The 17042-nt window shown below is 38.4% G+C and overlaps 4 protein-coding genes across 6 annotated transcripts in view; 1 reads left to right on the plus strand and 3 right to left on the minus strand.

The window, feature by feature from the left end:
- LOC146521463 (programmed cell death 1 ligand 1-like) overlaps nt 1-17042 on the plus strand; it is a 283173-nt gene that overhangs the window by 198451 nt on the left and 67680 nt on the right. The gene's annotated exons all lie outside the window — the stretch shown is intronic.
- Nucleotides 1-17042, minus strand: part of LOC146521472 (uncharacterized) — a 63398-nt gene that overhangs the window by 45114 nt on the left and 1242 nt on the right. The gene's annotated exons all lie outside the window — the stretch shown is intronic.
- Nucleotides 1516-7898, minus strand: LOC146521474 (uncharacterized). Its single transcript, XM_085155229.1, has 6 exons — nt 7761-7898; nt 7436-7681; nt 7167-7349; nt 6881-6970; nt 5620-5706; nt 1516-2168 (listed from the first exon to the last, which is right to left on the minus strand). Exons 1-6 carry the CDS (start codon nt 7780-7782, stop codon nt 2125-2127), a joined length of 672 nt encoding a protein of 223 aa, XP_085011355.1. The 5' UTR covers nt 7783-7898; the 3' UTR covers nt 1516-2124.
- LOC146521475 (butyrophilin subfamily 2 member A1-like) overlaps nt 11045-17042 on the minus strand; it is a 98401-nt gene continuing 92403 nt past the window's right edge. The window contains exons 1-3 of one of the 2 annotated variants that reach the window (XM_085155240.1): nt 15336-16103; nt 12086-12418; nt 11045-11847 (exon numbers count right to left, since the gene is read on the minus strand). In XM_085155240.1, the coding sequence (XP_085011366.1) occupies nt 11654-11847; nt 12086-12418; nt 15336-15405 (597 nt within the window). In that variant the 5' untranslated portion in view covers nt 15406-16103 and the 3' untranslated portion in view covers nt 11045-11653. Of the gene's footprint in view, nt 11848-12085; nt 12419-15335; nt 16104-17042 lie in introns of those variants that run through there. The other variant, XM_085155239.1, reaches the window with a different exon arrangement.

Genomic DNA, 17042 nt, shown 5'->3' on the forward strand with positions numbered 1-17042 from the left:
CAGTGGTCTGAGGGAGACTGGGGACATTGAATCCAATGGACCATGTTCATCACCTTCATTTCTGAAACTGCTGCACTGAGCTGCAGCTGCAAGGTGGTTTGTGAATGTCATGGTGGCAATTGCCAAACCAGATGGTAGACACTGGACGTGAGGGGAAACATCAGGCTGAAGCAGGAGTCCTGCCGGGCTTGGTTAGCTTGTGATATTCTGGAAGCAACTGATAGGTACCAGCAGACATGGAACGCAGCTCAGGTAATGGCTGAAGCAAAAACTCAGGTGTGGGTGGAGTTAGGAGAGGCTGTGCAAAAAGACTTTCAGACTCCCTTGAAGAGGTTCTGGTAAACCTTCAGACAACTCAGGAAGGGGAAAGCGGTGCTCTACCTGCACTGTGAATAGTGTGGCTGAAGTAATGCTGACTTCGACTGAGGACATTGTTGGGTAAAAGAATACTTCAAGGACCTCCAAATGCTCACTGGTATGTCTTCTGTAGAGGAAACAGACTCTGGGGACGAGAGGGACGACTTGTCCATCATTGGAGGTGAAGTCACTGAGGCAGTTAAACAACTCCTTGGTGGCAGAGCCCCTGGGGTGGATGAGGTTCGCCCTGAGTTCCTGAAGGTTCATCATGTTGTATGGCTGTCTTGGTTGGCACGCCTCTACAATGTTGCATGGAGATCAGGAGTGGTACCACTGGATTACCAGACCCAGGTTTTGGTTCCCTTCTTCAAGAAGTGGGACTGGAAGGTGTGTTCCAACTACAGGGGATCACACTCCTCAGCATCCCTGGGAAAGTCTATGAAAGGGTGCTGGAAAAGCATGTCTGTCTTATTATAATTTAATAATAGTAATAATAAATATATATACTACCATTGTCTGAGAGATTTCCTGCTTTCTAGTTTTCTTTTGCTGCTGCTTTAAGTAATAAGATTATTCTTCTTTGCAGTTTTTCATCTGCACATCTGATGTACCTCTTTCTTACTCATTCTGCCTGCAGGATTCTGCTCGGTCATGTACCACAGGCAAACATAGTGAACCAGGGATGAGGAGACAGAGCAAAGTGTGCCTGCATGAGAAGAATGGTGTTTGCATAAACATGCCAGCTTTTTGATATAATGGGAACAACGTACTGAACACAGAGGAGTAAAATGAACAAAAGCATTTATCTTATAATGCTGATTGATTTGATACCAATACATATTTCTCCACTGGCAACATTTTAAGTACCCATATACTTTTCTATTGCACTGAAGAAGCTGTGGTTACTATATGAATAAATACATAAAAACATGTTAAGTATGTGGAGTTCTTAATAAAATGGCCTCAATGCATTTATATCCAAGTAAAGATTAACTTAATGTAAACGCGTTTTAAAAACAACAAATAGACATGAGGCTGTAATAATTCTTTTTAAAACAAGATCATCTCATTTATTACAGAGTAGAGTGAACATGTAACATTTAAGAAACACAGTCAGGAGTAAGAAGTACTTTCTGCTTACACTCTGCACTCTGCTGATCAACACCTAAAGCTAAAGCCTTTTTCAGTTTCTCCCACATTCACAAGGGGTCAGTGCAGCCGATGGATCTACATATTTGACTGAGCAGGTATTTTTGTAACAATATCATATTATCAACATAACACTTATCACATCAGTATTGTATTTCCTTGGCCGTAATATTATTTCTACAATCAATTAATGAAAATGTGTTTGTGTGTTCTCTGTAATGAAAAAAAAAATCATGTATCAATGAGCCACAACCAAATCGGAACAAGATAAATTTATCGTCTCTCACTTTGGTCAAACCCACAGAACCACACAGGAAAAAGAAGCGAGAACAAGCTTTCAGTCCTCCTGCAGAAAAACCGCACCTCTGCTGCATGAGCAGCAACCAACACACAAAAAAATAAAAGAATAAAGTTACTGAGAACATAAGAAAATGTTAGCATATACATGTTCCCACTGTTGACTTTGCAGGAAAATAAATGTGAAAAGCTCCAATTCAAATGCAATCTAAAAAAAAACCCCAAACAAACAAAAAAAAACCCATTATACACACTTTGTAACAAGCGGATGCAACTTTTGGTCGGAGGTACTGGCTTGACCAGAAGCTGGATGCTGGTGGACTACTTCAATGAAGAGTAGAAGACGTCTGGCTCTGGTTTAAAGTCTGAACAAACACACACAGTTCAAACAACACAAAACATGATTAGAAGCCTTGTAGTTTTACTTTGACTTGAACTCTTCCTTTGATTGGCGCGCTCACTTGGTTTTGGCTCTCTCTGCCATAGGGTATCACTTCCTGTTCCTGTGACATCACAAATCACAAAAGTGATTGCCCATATTTAAACAGCTGTAAATTACTTTTTTGGCCAAATAAAATATCATTATAGAACCATTGTTATACGTGTTGCAATTTCTATTGCCCTCCCTACAGCGTCTCTCTTAAAAATACATTTTTAATGTCAATGAGACCTTTGTAGCTGGATAAATAATAAATATATACATGACACTTTGCCAAAAACTAATTGTGACTTGTCACAGGAATGTTTTTTGTAGCTCAAGATTACTTGATATCATTAATTTGACATATATTTCACATATTATAGGCAAACAAGGATCGGATTAGTTATATTGTAGGTAAAATAATTCAGTCTATAAAATTCTTGCAAAACATTTATTTTATATAACCTCTTTATAAATCCTGTTCACTAAAACCTATTTACCAATATAAGTAAAGATATTATAAATGTAAAAAAACACACGCACATAGAGAGAGAGAGAGAAAAAAAACACATCGAAACACAGGAAATCACTTTTTGGCACAATACTTGTACACCACTAACCTCTGCTCATTTGTCTAATCGTTTTATCCCACTTGACAACACATCCACTGGGGATCAAATTCAGTAAAATCATAATTCATGTCGGCAGCAATGACGCCCAGTTGCATCTATTGGAGGTCACTAAAATCAATTTTCAATTGGTGTGTAACTTTGCCAAAACAATGTTTTCTCTGGTCCCCTCCCCAATCAGACCAGGAGTGACATGTTTAGCTGCATGTTCTACTTAAATTGCTGGCTGTCTGAGTGGTGTCCAAAATAACAATGTGGGCTTTATAGATGAGACTATAAATTATTCAATGAATTAATAATTGATCAACAAATCCATTTACTCTGCCTTACAGAAACCTGGTTACAGCAGGATAATGCACCCTGGACCCAGCGCAGCTGGTGGGAGACAGAAGGACTCTGGCCAAAATAACATCTCTGATGGACAGAGTCTCCAACCCCATGCGTGTAAATGTTGCTGAACTGCAGAGCTCCTTTAGTGACAGACTGCATGAAGGAGCGTTTCCGCAGGTCCTTCCTCTCTGCAGCTGTCAGACTGTACAATCAAAACTTCTCTCAATAGGGGTGGGGGGAAAAATCGATACTGTGTAGTATCGTGATATTTTGTTTGCTAATAATGTATCGATACAGGGACAGCAGAAATCGATATTTTGTTACAAAAAAGGTTTTTGTGCTCTGACTTCAGAGCATGTTGATCCTTTTTCTGAGCAAGAATCCTGACATTCCTTCACTGTCCAAATGTGTTTAACCTTTTTTGGCAGCAATAAACATGACAGGTTACTTTTAATTTAAGACATGTTTTATTTTAATTAAGTTTAAAACTTTTTTATTTAATGTAAAATTATATTTTGTTTTAATTTACTTTCAAATTCTTCAGTTGCTGAATGGGCTGCATAGTTTTCACAAATTGCATAGTTCAGAATAGCTATAATTGTACCAGATGGTTGCATTCAGTTAAGTTGGACTAGACTGTAATACAAACCGTTCAGTTTGTCAACAATAAAACTGGAATGAGAGAAAGACCGAGTGCGAGACTTTGATATTAGATAAAATGAATATTGATAAAGTTTACCTTTATGTACAGAATCTGAATATCGCAAAATATTTTAAAAAATTGCAATAATATCGTATCGTGCGTTAAGTATTGTGATAATATCGTATCATGGGATGTATGGTCATTCCCACCTCTAGCTCTCAACAAACATAGAGGTTTACATCAGCACTGTGCACTATTTTATCAACCGATTCACACTACAACCTGGCTTTGCCTCTTATCTGTATTTAATTCAATTTAATAACGGTACAGTACTCTGTTTTGATAACCATTGTCCTTCATGTAAATATGTAAAAATTGTGTATGTTTCTGTTCTGTGTCCTGGTTGTTTGTATATATGTGTCTTTATTGCTGCTGTTACATCCAAATTTCCCCTTCCTTCAAGGATTATTCTATTCTATTCTATTCTATGATTATGTTAGTTTAAATGAATCAACACCCCCGAGTCATTCTAACTACCAGAAATCTCAAAGCACATGCCGAGGGGGCGGTGTGGCAGCAATTTTCACACCAGCCTATTAATTAACAAAAGACCAAGACAGACTTTTAATTCATTTGAAAGCCTGATGCTTAACATTGTCCACCCCAGCTGTAAAACTCAGAAACCAGTCTTACTTGTTATCATCTATCGTCCACCTGGGCCTTACACAGAGTTTCTCTCTGATTTCTCAGACTTTTTATTTGATTTAGTGCTCAGCTCAGATAAAATAATTATTGTGGGTGATTTTAACATCCATGTAGATCAGGGGTCTCAAACTCACGGCCCAGGGAACACTTGCGGCCCACATCACCCTTACCTGTGGCCCTGTATATTGAAGAAATATAATGCAGTTTGACCCTTGAAGTTACTTTTTTGTTAGAGAGGATTTTTTGGTTGTTGAGTGCAATGTTACAATAAGTTCTTTAAAAAAAATAAAAAAATTATTATGCAGACAACAACAGCAGGGAGTACAAACACATCGAGGGATTGATTGGCTGTGTTAGTTCAGTGAGAGATTTATTTGGAAAGAAAACAATTTTCATTAGCAGTCAAAAACCAATGTGTACAATTGTGTCTGCAGTTTCATTTTGTTAAATACGAAACAAATTATATCAGAAATGCTGCCACATGTCTGGCCAGAAAGAGGGTGCCAATTTGTTTATTTGGTAGTCTAATGAAAGGCTAAAAAAATGTATTCACATTTGCAGTTTTGTCTTGTTATACATTATTTGAAATTTAAAAACAAAAAACTACATTTTTGGAAAATTTCTTGTTTGTTTCTTTGGGGTTTTTGTACTACTTGAACAATAAAGTGGCTCTCCAATGAGATGGCAGTGCCAGCAGTGGCCCACAGCTCTAATTAAGTTTGGGACTCTTGATGTAGATGCTAAAAATGACAGCCTCAACACAGCATTTAATCTGCTATCACTCAATTGACTGTAGCTCCTGTGAAAACTAAGGCCTCAATCAGAAGTACTTGACTGTGATATAATTCTCCGATGCACACTAGTATGTGTGTGAAGAGGACTCTCCATTTACATGAACAAATTTGAGTCTATTATCATTTATCTATTATCTATATAGATATGATACAAACCACTGTTAAGGGCAGCTGTTTTGTCTCTAATTGTTTTGTCTCTTTCACAGAAAGATCAGAAGCTTGAGTGATAATATCAATAGCATAAAAACTGATAGAAGCTAGCTTGGCTCTGTCAAAGTTAAAGAGCAGCTGTACCTCTGGTCCTCTTTGTTCTGATGACTGGTTCTCCATAACAGACGCCTTCAGTTCTCACCGCTGAGTAGATTTCAGCTCGATCATTCTCTGTAGAATGAAACACAGAAATTAAAACAGATACAACTACAGTAGTGCAATACTATAACACTAGAGCTGCTGTAAATTATTTTTATCTGTATAAAGCAAAATGTATTCTTGAGCAGGAAGCAGAAGTGAAGGAGAGCAAAGTTATAACGTACGAAGAGATGAAGCCAGTATCTCACTTTTATTTTGGGGGGGGGGGGGGGTTGCCCCTACCTGTCAACACCCCTGGTGTAAAACAAAGAAGTGGTGAGGGTACAGTGGTTTTAGATCAGGCTGTATAAAATTTTAGTATGTTTTTTTTAATTCTCAGAGTATCAAATGAACATAAAACTGGTTTCTGTGTTTCTAGACCTCTGCTTTACATTTGACACAGTTGGTCACTTTCTTTTTTTTAAAATTAGCAGCTTTGTTTATTTATTTTATTTATTTATTATAAACAAATTGTGGGCTAACAGCAGAGGTGTTAGCGTGTGTTAACCACAGACCACACAGTCCAGCACACAGTGAACACAGTGTTGCTCACTTTTATCATCATGATTAAGATCATAAAGTTGCTCAATTTAATACAAAGGAAACTATTTAAATAAAAACTGTATAGTATTAAATCCCCAAAAGTTGATTTGTTCATCTGGGAGATATGTTTCGTCACTCATTCAAATGACTTCTATAATCTCAGCTGACTGCAGGTTTCCCCAACGTTATAAATGGTAAATTTGCATAGCATTGTACATTGTATGGCATTAAAAGTTCATACTTGGACATCATGGAGACTTAATGCACTTCACACTTCTGCCATACATGTGTCAAATTTTCAAACATTACAGCTTCATTAACATCACAGCCTGGAGCATCAATGTGATCACCATCGCTGGCTTCTGACACATGAGCACTGAACAAACCAATCATTAACTTCTGAGGCTTAAAAGACAGAAAAAATGGGTCCATGTGTCAAATGTGAGGCACCTTAAGCTGCTAGCTATCAGCTAGAATTCAACTTAGCTTACTGAATTTCCTGAACCAGACCTACTGTTGGAGCCTTTTGGAGAGGTTTTAATGTTTAATTTAATTGCCTCAGCAACAATATGGCTGCTGAGCTGTGCCATTAATTATACTAAGAGACATAACATAGATGTTACTTAGTTGTCCAAAAATAAAAAAAATAATTAAAATAAAGTACCTCTCTTTCCTTTGACTGGCTGTTGTTGACAGTTTGATATTCTGATGTCACTGTACTTTATGTCATCTTCTGCAGCTTCTTCTTGAGCTCCTTAAATGTATCAAATCATCAGCAAATTAATTTTTCTAATTAGGTTTTAAGAAAACTGAAAACGTTATTTGATTTGTAGTGTTAAAGAGTTAGCTGCACAGGTAAGGAATAAAAATCTAATCACGAGGACTGAAAGTCAATTTCTAAATTATCCTGCAAAATAAAATAAAAAAAACTCAACAAGTCTGAGTCTCACCTTCAGGTTTCCTGTGAACACATCGTCTCACCAGCAGAACCAGTAACACCAGTAGAACCACAACACAGACTGATCCAACACACGACAACACAGAGACAACAGGAGGAGAGAGTGATGGAGGAAGAGAGATGGAGGTGGAACCAGGAGGAGGTGTGGATGTAGGTGGAGGTGTGGCGTCTTCCCCTAAAATAAAGCAAACACAGTCATCAACTTGTCGTCACATTGTGAATGTTGAAAGCTGCAGAAACACAGACAGGTGAGTGTGTCACCTGTGACAGTGATCCAGCTGGATGGAGACTCTCCATGACCGCTGATGTCACACTTGTAGAGGCCTTCATCAGACCTGGAAACATGCTGGATGGTCATGTGACCTGTAGGCTGCTTCCTGATGAGGGAGCCATCTTTATAGAAAGCAGCTGGGAGGTTGGAGGGAGTGGTCTTTGTTTTACAGAGCAGAGTGACGTCATCTCCCTCCATCACAGGGAGGACAGGACTCTGCAGGATCACTGATCCACCTCAACACAGAGACAAACTACAGCATTTCATCCATTTACACACAGCTTCATCAACACTAACTCCACACACTCAGCTTACCAGTGACTGTCAGGTTAACCATGTTACTGATGGGACCCTCTCTGGACTCACACCAGTAAACTCCGCTGTCCAATGGGAAAACAGTGATGTTACAGGAAGAACCAGACCATCTTCCCCACCCATCTCCACACTGAGTGATCTTATTATTGGTCCTCAGAGTCCATCCAGCAGAACTGTCGTCCTCCTCACAGCTCAGAGACACAAAGTCTCCTTTAAAGAACTGAGAGCTGCTGGGACTCACAGTCAGATGAGCTGTGAGGGTTAAAATGAAAAACTGTTGATATTTTATACTTCTGTCTTAGACAGTTGTTAAAAATGCTCTTTGCTTTGTCAATTTTATGTCTGAGATCCTGAAACTCAATCAGGTCATGTCAGTGAGCATTTATCAGGTAAACTGTGACAGAAGAAGATTACTGACCTTGGTTTGTTGTGCAGCTCAGCAGTGAGATCAGAACTAAAAAGAAATGACACTCACTTGAGGGGAACATTAAGAAAAACTCCACACAAACAGCTGACAAACTGTTTGTGTGGAGTTATGGAATATGGTAACTAACCAGATTCTTACTCTGGATGGCATTACCTTGGCCTCCAGTAACACTGTGAGGAACCTTGGAGTCATTTTTGACCAGGATATGTCCTTCAACGCACATATTAAACAAATATGTAAGACTGCGTTCTTCCATTTGCGCAACATCTCTAAAATTAGAAATATCCTGTCTCAGAGTGACGCTGAAAAACTAGTTCACGCATTTATTACTTCCAGGCTGGACTACTGCAATTCATTATTATCAGGATGTCCAAAAAACTTGCTGAAAAGCCTTCAGTTAATCCAAAATGCTGCAGCAAGAGTACTGACAGGAACTAGAAAGAGAGAGCAGATTTCTCCTGTTTTGGCTTCCCTTCATTGGCTTCCTGTTAAATCCAGAATTCAAAATCCTGCTCCTCACATACAAGGTCTTATATAATCAGTCCCCATCTTATCTTAATGACCTTGTAGTACCATATCACCCTATTAGAGCACTTCGCTCTCGCTCTGCAGGCCTACTTGTTGTTCCTAGAGTATTTAAAAGTAGAATGGGAGGGAGAGCCTTCAGTTTTCAGGCCCCTCTTCTGTGGAACCAGCTTCCAGTTTGGATTCGGGAGACAGACACTATCTCTACTTTTAAGATTAGGCTTAAAACTTTCCTTTTTGCTAAAGCATATAGTTAGGGCTGGACCAGGTGACCCTGAATCCTCCCTTAGTTATGCTGCAATATACGTAGGCTGCCGGGGGATTCCCATGATGCATTGAGTTTTTCCTTTCCAGTCACCTTTCTCACTCACTATGTGTTAATAGACCTCTCTGTATTGAATCATATCTGTTATTAATCTCTGTCTCTCTTCCACAGCATGTCTTTATCCTGTTTTTCTTCTCTCACCCCAAACAGTTGCAGCAGATGGCCGCCCCTCCCTGAGCCTGGTTCTGCCGGAGGTTTCTTCCTGTTAAAAGGGAGTTTTTCCTTCCCACTGTCGCCAAAGTGCTGCTCATAGGGGGTCATATGATTGTTGGCTTTTTCTATTATTGTACGATCTACTGTACATTACACAGCGCCTTGAGGCAACTGCTGTTGTGATTTGGCGCTATATAAATAAAAATAAATTGAATTGAATTGAATTGAATTGAACAACTATGTGGAGTTAAATATTTTTTACAAAAATATTTATTTATAGTACAAAACAATTATTAAAACTGATAATAGGATGTGGTTAGTTTGTGATATCACCCATTTTTCTGACCTAAATTTACTGCTTTTGTGCTGAGGTTTGATTACCATTGGCAGGTGGGTTTCACAATTTCCCAAACACTTTGCACATGACTGGGTAGCATTAGCAGTTTATAGCCTGTGTGATTTATGTTTTTTTGTTTTGTTTTGTTTTGTTAACAAAAATGTCAAGAAAAACTCTTTCTATTTTGATTAGACTGAAGATTTAAGATCACTGGGCCCATGTGACTTTCGTGTTTTTTAAGTGGGCTACAGCACAGACTCTGGCTGGTTTATCAGAAGTAGTTACTGATGTTAAGTCAGATAAATCTACAGATTAAATGTAAATTAGTAGAGTAATGAGTTTGTTGAGAAATTTATGAAGTCATTACTAGTTAAAGTTAATCTGATGCAGAACTTGATATTCAATAAATTGAATTGAACTTCAGTGCTGAAAATAAACTTGGGCCTGTTTTCCATTCAATGACAATTTTTACATTTTTTACATTTCACATTTTTACTCTTTATAAACATCAGCCATTCAGCTGCTAGAACAGTAATCAGTGTGATTATATGGGACACCTTTCATCCTGCAGTTAATAGTTTCTATTCAGCCTGATTTGTTTTTCATGTCTTCTCCTCCATCATCAGTTATCAGGAGAGCAGACAGTCAAAGTACAAGAATTCAAACAAACACAGAGATTCTACTTACAGAGCAGACACAGCACAGATGTTTCCTTCATCGTCCTTCTCACTCATTTGAGCTTTTTGTCATTTCTCTCACTGACGCCAAGTAAAGCCCGCCCTCTTCCTCTGAGCACCAGCTTTTCTATTGGTTGAAACACAGAGGAGGTAACTCATGTTTTGCCTTGTCTAAAGATAGAAGTGAATAGAATTATTTAAATATTCACATCAGTGAAAAAGCTCAAGTGTAGGTTTTTTTTCTGGAAATACTTTGAAATAAAGTGCTGTGGCTTAAAGCTGCCACACTAACACACACGACCAGAAGATCAAGAGTGTTTTAAGATCATCTGATTACATTTCATAACTGTCATGGAACATTTATGCTCCCACACATTTATATATATGACCACTAGAGGGCGGTGTTTGACCCTAAAGTCTATAACGATACAAGCAAATTGTCAGTGATGCTTCTAGTTTGTTTTGCTAGTTCTCATTAGCAGTCAGTTCCTTCATTTTTACATGTATTATATTACATTACTTTTTAATTAAGTAGCAAGGCTACATTAGAGAGCTTTAAGAGGGCTTTTATTGTGAAAATGTTGCAGGTTGCACGATGATCAGATAGCAGACATATAGATATACATAGATGAGGCTGATATAGAGAAATGATTTTAGAATATGTTCATGATCTAATCAGGAGCTCACCTATAGCAATTCATTGTTTTGTTCCAGTACTTAAACACCAGGCGCCTAACGATGACATCATCATAAAAACTGGAACCACTGATTAGTCTGAGTTTTGAGTTCAAACTCTGCTGAACTAAATTAAAAGAATTAAAAGGAAACATGCCATAAAAATGTTTTCAAAACTTTATTGTCAATAAACAGAGTCACAAAAAATATAAATTAATTAATTAATTAATCAATCAATAACATTTGACCTGATTTTGAAATGTAAACTGCAGTAACAGAGATGCATTCATGGGAAGAAAAGATCAGAGAAAACCTCAAAATCTGCAGTTACACTGAAGAAACACATAACACTGTACATTATAATACTGTACATTATAACATTCATTCAGTTGAAGATGATCAATAAATCATAAACACTATCAGGCAGATCACTGATTGTTTATAATCCACAGTAATCCATCTTTTCTTCACCACATACAGTGTTTATGGTGCAGGTTGGTTCAGTCAGTATCAATAATTATACTGTAACAGCTGATCTCTGCATGAGGATTAATTTGTGTTGTTCAAACCTCACAGAACAAGTTTGATCTCACAAACAGCTCAACCTGAAGATGAAACACACTCAGTGACTCAGTTATTGTAACATACAGGAGCTGAACTGATAAATAATGACAAAAATAAATATGGACGCGTTTGATGTCTGTCTGATTGAGGTTCAGCATTATTAGTTTCTTTGTCTTAAAATCATCCTTCTTGATTTCAGTGAAACACAATTTAGGACTGTGATGAGCAAGTAGATTCATAGTTCACCTTCTTATCCTTCTTGTGTTTTCGGTAGATCAAAAAAGCAACAACAGCAACAAACAGAAGAACAGCAGGAACTGATAGACCAACTTTCAGTCCAAAAGATCCCTCCTCCTTCCCTCCATCCTCCTTCCCTCCATCCTCTGTGTGTCCTCCTGTCTGACCTGCAGGTGAGAAACAGGTGTGAGGTGTCAGCTGTCAGGTAGGTGATGAGTGAAGAACAGAACAGAATCCATTTCCTCTTCAAACTGCTGTCAGACATTATCTACTGCACTCTGATCACATCACTCAGACCAGCTGCTTTCTACAAAGTCTCATCAACAACATCTTTAGAAACAAACATCAACAACCAGGAAGCAGCTTCACCTCTGATCACACACACACTCAACTCTACTCACTCACCTGGAGGATCAACACTCAGGGAGATATTGCAAATGTGTTCATTGTTTGGGCTGCTCATGAAGACACGACACTCGTATGTCCCATTATCAGCAGTCGTCGCATTATTCAGAATCAAAGACACGTCTCCAGCCTTCATCTGTCTGTCCTGCAAATCCACCCGGTTCTTAAAAGATGGATGCTGGTTGACTGGTTCAAAGTGTCCATCTCGGTACAAAAGGACATGTTGTGGCTTCAGGTCAGCTCTGCTCCACTCTACAGCTATGATGTTGTTGTTTGGTGCTCGACATGTCAGAGTGACGTCCTGTCCAGACTCAGCTGTGATGTTTTTCTGGTCTGAAACAGAAAACAACACAGAGCAGAGAGGTTAAAGGTCAAAGCACAAATGTTCACTTCTGTAGTGAGAGTGAGAAGATCTAATTGAACACATTGAAAAAATTAAATGTTATCAGGAAATGATCAGACAGGAGAGGGTTTTCAGGAAACACTGTTAAATGTTCAGTTTTTCTTCCATATGTTAAAACAAGATCTAGAGTGTGATTAAAGTGGTTCTTTTACATTTTGAGAGAAGCCAATTGAGTCTAATAACAGATTAAATGTTGTGTTGAGGCTGTCATTTTTAGCATCTACATGGGTGTTAAAATCACCAACAATAATTATTTATCTGATCTGAGCTCTAAATCAGATAAAAAGTCTGAGAAATCAGACAGAAACTCTGTGTGAGGTGGACGATAGATGATAACAATACTGGTTTCTGAGTCCTGCCTTCAAATGAATTAAAACTGCAGCCTTGCAGATGAGATTTACCAGAAACAGTTAGTCCAGCACAACTTATTACAAACATAATAATTACTGCATAATGAACAATTAATACATAATATAAAATAAATCTTTCAATGGTGCTGAGGGTCTGCTGAGCAAAGGAGGGGCCTCATAAACCAGCAAACTATATACAGGAAGTGCTCAGTGGACAATACCAAACGTGGAAAGATTATAGGGTAGTTTATTTTCTTTCACGTTTAAGAAAGATGTTTTTTTTTTTTACTGTAACTTTGAACTTAATAATGTTAACTGCATCAGAGTGTTTTATGTTTTTTTTATTTTCCTAGAGTATTTTTCATAATCGTCATTATTAATGGGAGAAGATGTTATTGTTTGTTATGAACTCACAGACATTTGGTTTCTTGTGTTTTTCACAGTTTACTTACTGAATTGAGTTCCTGCAGGTTCCTCAAACAAAAACACGTCCTGATAATAAGTGAACATAATGTGTCAGAGAAAGCAGCCTCTCATTATAAGACACCGTGAGTCTCTGCATGCTGCCTTTATGGAGCTACAGCTGTTTGTATACACTGAACTAAAAGCTTTGTAGCTGCATACTGACTCCTGGAACTACAACACATCACACTGACACACACACATTACACTTCTTTGTCTCTGTCACAGGGCTGGATGTAATGAAAAGTTCTTAGGGTGGCATGGAAATCAAATGGGCAAAATCAGAGTCTTTTCTTTACACATATGCACCTTTTACAATGTGTAATATGCCTTAAAATGTAGCCAATGATTCTGACCTTTTTTTGTACAACCATTTAAAACTAAAGAATAGATGTAGGGGGGACCGGGGATAGTTGTAACGTGGGTCAGTTGTAACACTTCCAATTTCTCCAATCAGGGCTAAGTTTCAAATGATGTGACTCATCCTGTGCATGCCCAATTCAGTTCTGCTATCACATGTGAAAAATCAGCACATTTTGTCAAACACAGACAATTTAACACGAAAAAAAGTAATTTGTATGCCAAAAAGTAAGTTTTTCTACTTTATTTCAATTTCTAATAGCATTATCTGCTTTGCAGTTAAACTCATCAAACTTAAATTATGTTATTTGTATGTCTATGGGGATATATTCTGTGTAGGTCTTTAGTGCTAATGTTTTAGCCGTTGGCTGTAATGTTAGCTAGTTCATGGCTATAGGAGTCTGGGTCAGTTGTAACAGCAACAGTCTGGGTCAGTTGTAACAATAATGCAGATGTTACAACTTACCACACTATTACTTTAACTTATATTAAACAAGTTGGGGCAACGACATCAGCAGAGAGAGGTTCACTGGTCGCTTTTGTATATGCGGTTAATGCCATTGGCAACACAATTCCTCCACTGTTTGTGTTCCCACACATACATTATGCAGACCACTGTGTCAGAGATGGACCAGTAGGAAGTACTGGTAGTGGAAATAAATCAGGAGGGTGCAAGAAACAGATTTCCTCATCTTTCTGTAGCACTTTGCAAACCACACCAAGGTAAGCCATGATAAAAAGTAATGGAATTGCGATGCTGGTGAACAACTACATTTTTTCAGCTTCATTGTTATGTTCATTGGTGCAAGAGTTGTAGGTTATAATGCCCACTCAGCCAATGAGGCCAAACTCAAGGAAGACCAACCAAAATTAATGAAATATTCAGTTGCAGAAAATTCCATAATTTGTCTTTTTTGGGGGGTTGACATATGTTCAAAAGCTAGATTTCTGCATTCTGTCACACACACACAGCTACATAAATGGCTCTAAGTGCATTCATGTGTTGAATAAACAAAGATTACATGTTAATGTTTTGTTAGTACCCTTATTTCATTGTGTTACATTTCACCCCAGGATATGTTACAACTAACCCAGACTATGGGGTTAATTGTAACATTTCACTCTTTGTGTTTGAGACCATACCATGCAATGGGTAATTCTGCTGCAGAGAAAATAGCTGCACTATTTAATAGCAGAGACATGTAAATACTTTGCATTACATTTTGAATCCACTACCTTAAAAGAGCTCAAATTTACAGACAGAAATGTCAAAAATGTTACAACTATCCCCGGTCTCCCCTACAGAGGTGGCATGGAGTGGCATGTGCCACCCTGATATAATCTCTATTTACACTGAGTGCCACTGTAGTTTTGTATATGACAATGTTCTTTATTAAGGAGTGACACATCCATGCCACCTCTGTAGATCTGCTCCTGGCGGTATACTGACTCCTGAAACTACAACACATCACACTGACACACACATTACACTTCTTTGTCTCTGTGAGATCTGATCACACCGACATGTTAGGTCCACACAGACTCCACCCAGCCTCGTGTCTCCATCACAAACACGGAAAAACTGAATCAATATGAAAATAAATCTTCAGGAAATGTTGTTAACATGTAAAGCAGACTGATGCTTTTCCTCTCTGTCCCACAGAGTGAATCTCACCTGCAGAGACAAACACGAAGAGGCCGACAAACAGCAAAGTCGAGCAGAGCGACGCAGTCTCAGCAGACATTTCCGTGTTCTTGAACTCCGACGCTTCGATTCTTCTAAATGTCTCAGGATGGTTTGATTGAAATAACTGAACCTGAGTTTAAATCCTGACTAAATGAGATTAAATTTAAGGTTTAAATGATCCTGAAAGTCTCTGACTGAGAACAGATCTGACTTTTTAGACACTTGTTCAAACTCAATACGTCCAAGTCATCGTCTCTGAAGGAAGTAACGTTAGAGTCACGTGTGTTTACGCTGCTGTGGGTGACTATACATAAGTGCGTCATAACTAAAGCGGTGAAATCTAAAGCAGGTCTGAGTGTTTAACAGGTTCAGTTCTTGAATGATCTCCACAGAACAACACAAACATCTCATCATCAATCATCAGCCAAAGGACTTCAAAATGACGTCACTGTATAAACATGCATATTGTACTATGGAGGAGGCAGCATTTAGCTGTACCCTCCATCAAACCACAGCTGTTCTGGAGAACTTTGTCCACCTTTGATTGTCTTTAAGTTGTGTTGGAGCCACAGAGAGCAAATCTTTGTTCTTTATGGAGAACCAGTGAGGCTGTTTGGACTTTCCTATGAAATATTAGCGCTAAAAAAAACATAATTTACCAAACACACGTGAAATTATCATCAACATCTTTAGAAACAAACATCAACAACCAGGAAGCAGTTTCACCTCTGATCACACACACACTCAACTCTACTCACTCACCTGGAGGAACAACACTCAGGTAGATGCTGCTGATGAGCTTGCATGACTGTTTCATCCAATCGGACCCGACTCTCGTATGTTCCAGTGTCATTAATCATCACATTCTTCAGAATCAGAGACACGTCTCCATCCTTCATCTGTCTGAGCTGCAGATCTAAAGCAGGTCTGAGTGTTTAACAGGTTCAGTTCTTGAACGATCTCCACAGAACAACACAAACATCTCATCATCAATCATCAGCTACATACTAAAGACCATCATCAGCCAAAGGACTTCAACATGACGTCAATGTATAAAATGTATATTGTACTATGGAGGAGGCAGCATTTAGCTGTAGCCTCCATAAAACCACAGCTGTTCTGGAGAACTTTGTCCACCTTTGATTGTCTTTAAGTTTAAGTTGTTGGAGCCACAGAGAGCAAATCTTTGTTCTTCATGGAGAACCAGTGAGACTGTTTGGACTTTCCTATGAAACATCAGTGCAGGAGTCTCTCAGTACTTCTGTTTACAGTGAGGACAAAGAAGCAGCACAAACAGAGAAAACATACATGACTGTAATCAGAGTACAGGAGAGTAACTGAGTACACTTCCTGTTTGTGATTGAGGTGATTTTCTTCTTTATATTGTGTCAGATAAAGTCTGACAGCTTTTGCTTCGTCAGATGATAAAAGATTGAATTCCTTTAATTTGATGTGTTTTCACAGACGAAACCAGCCAACAGTGAATCAAATGTTTTACACTAACGTGACATGACGTTCATCTAACCAGCGGAACCAGTTAGTGGTTACAGTAACGGGTTAATCCACTAACGCTCACAGCTTTGGTCAGCCTGTCAAATTACTTAAAAAACTGAAAGACGTCATTTTAAACACTTACTGTTTTTCTGAAGGATCTCTGAAACACTCAAACACTCTTCTGATCACCAGAGTGGAAAA

Source organism: Neolamprologus multifasciatus, chromosome 3, assembly GCF_963576455.1.
Source record: "Neolamprologus multifasciatus chromosome 3, fNeoMul1.2, whole genome shotgun sequence".
Classification (NCBI taxonomy): Eukaryota; Metazoa; Chordata; class Actinopteri; order Cichliformes; family Cichlidae; genus Neolamprologus; species Neolamprologus multifasciatus.

Bases quoted from the DNA above. Each gene is read 5' to 3' on its own strand.
- LOC146521474 (XM_085155229.1), bottom strand. From the start codon at position 7,782: ATGGTTAACCTGACAGTCACTG. The intron at 7,350-7,435 runs GTGACACACTCA...GCTTTATTTTAG, and splicing joins CAGCTGGATCACTGTCACAG to GGGAAGACGCCACACCTCCA. The intron at 5,707-6,880 runs GTACTTTATTTT...TTCATTCTACAG, and splicing joins GCCAGTCAAAGGAAAGAGAG to AGAATGATCGAGCTGAAATC.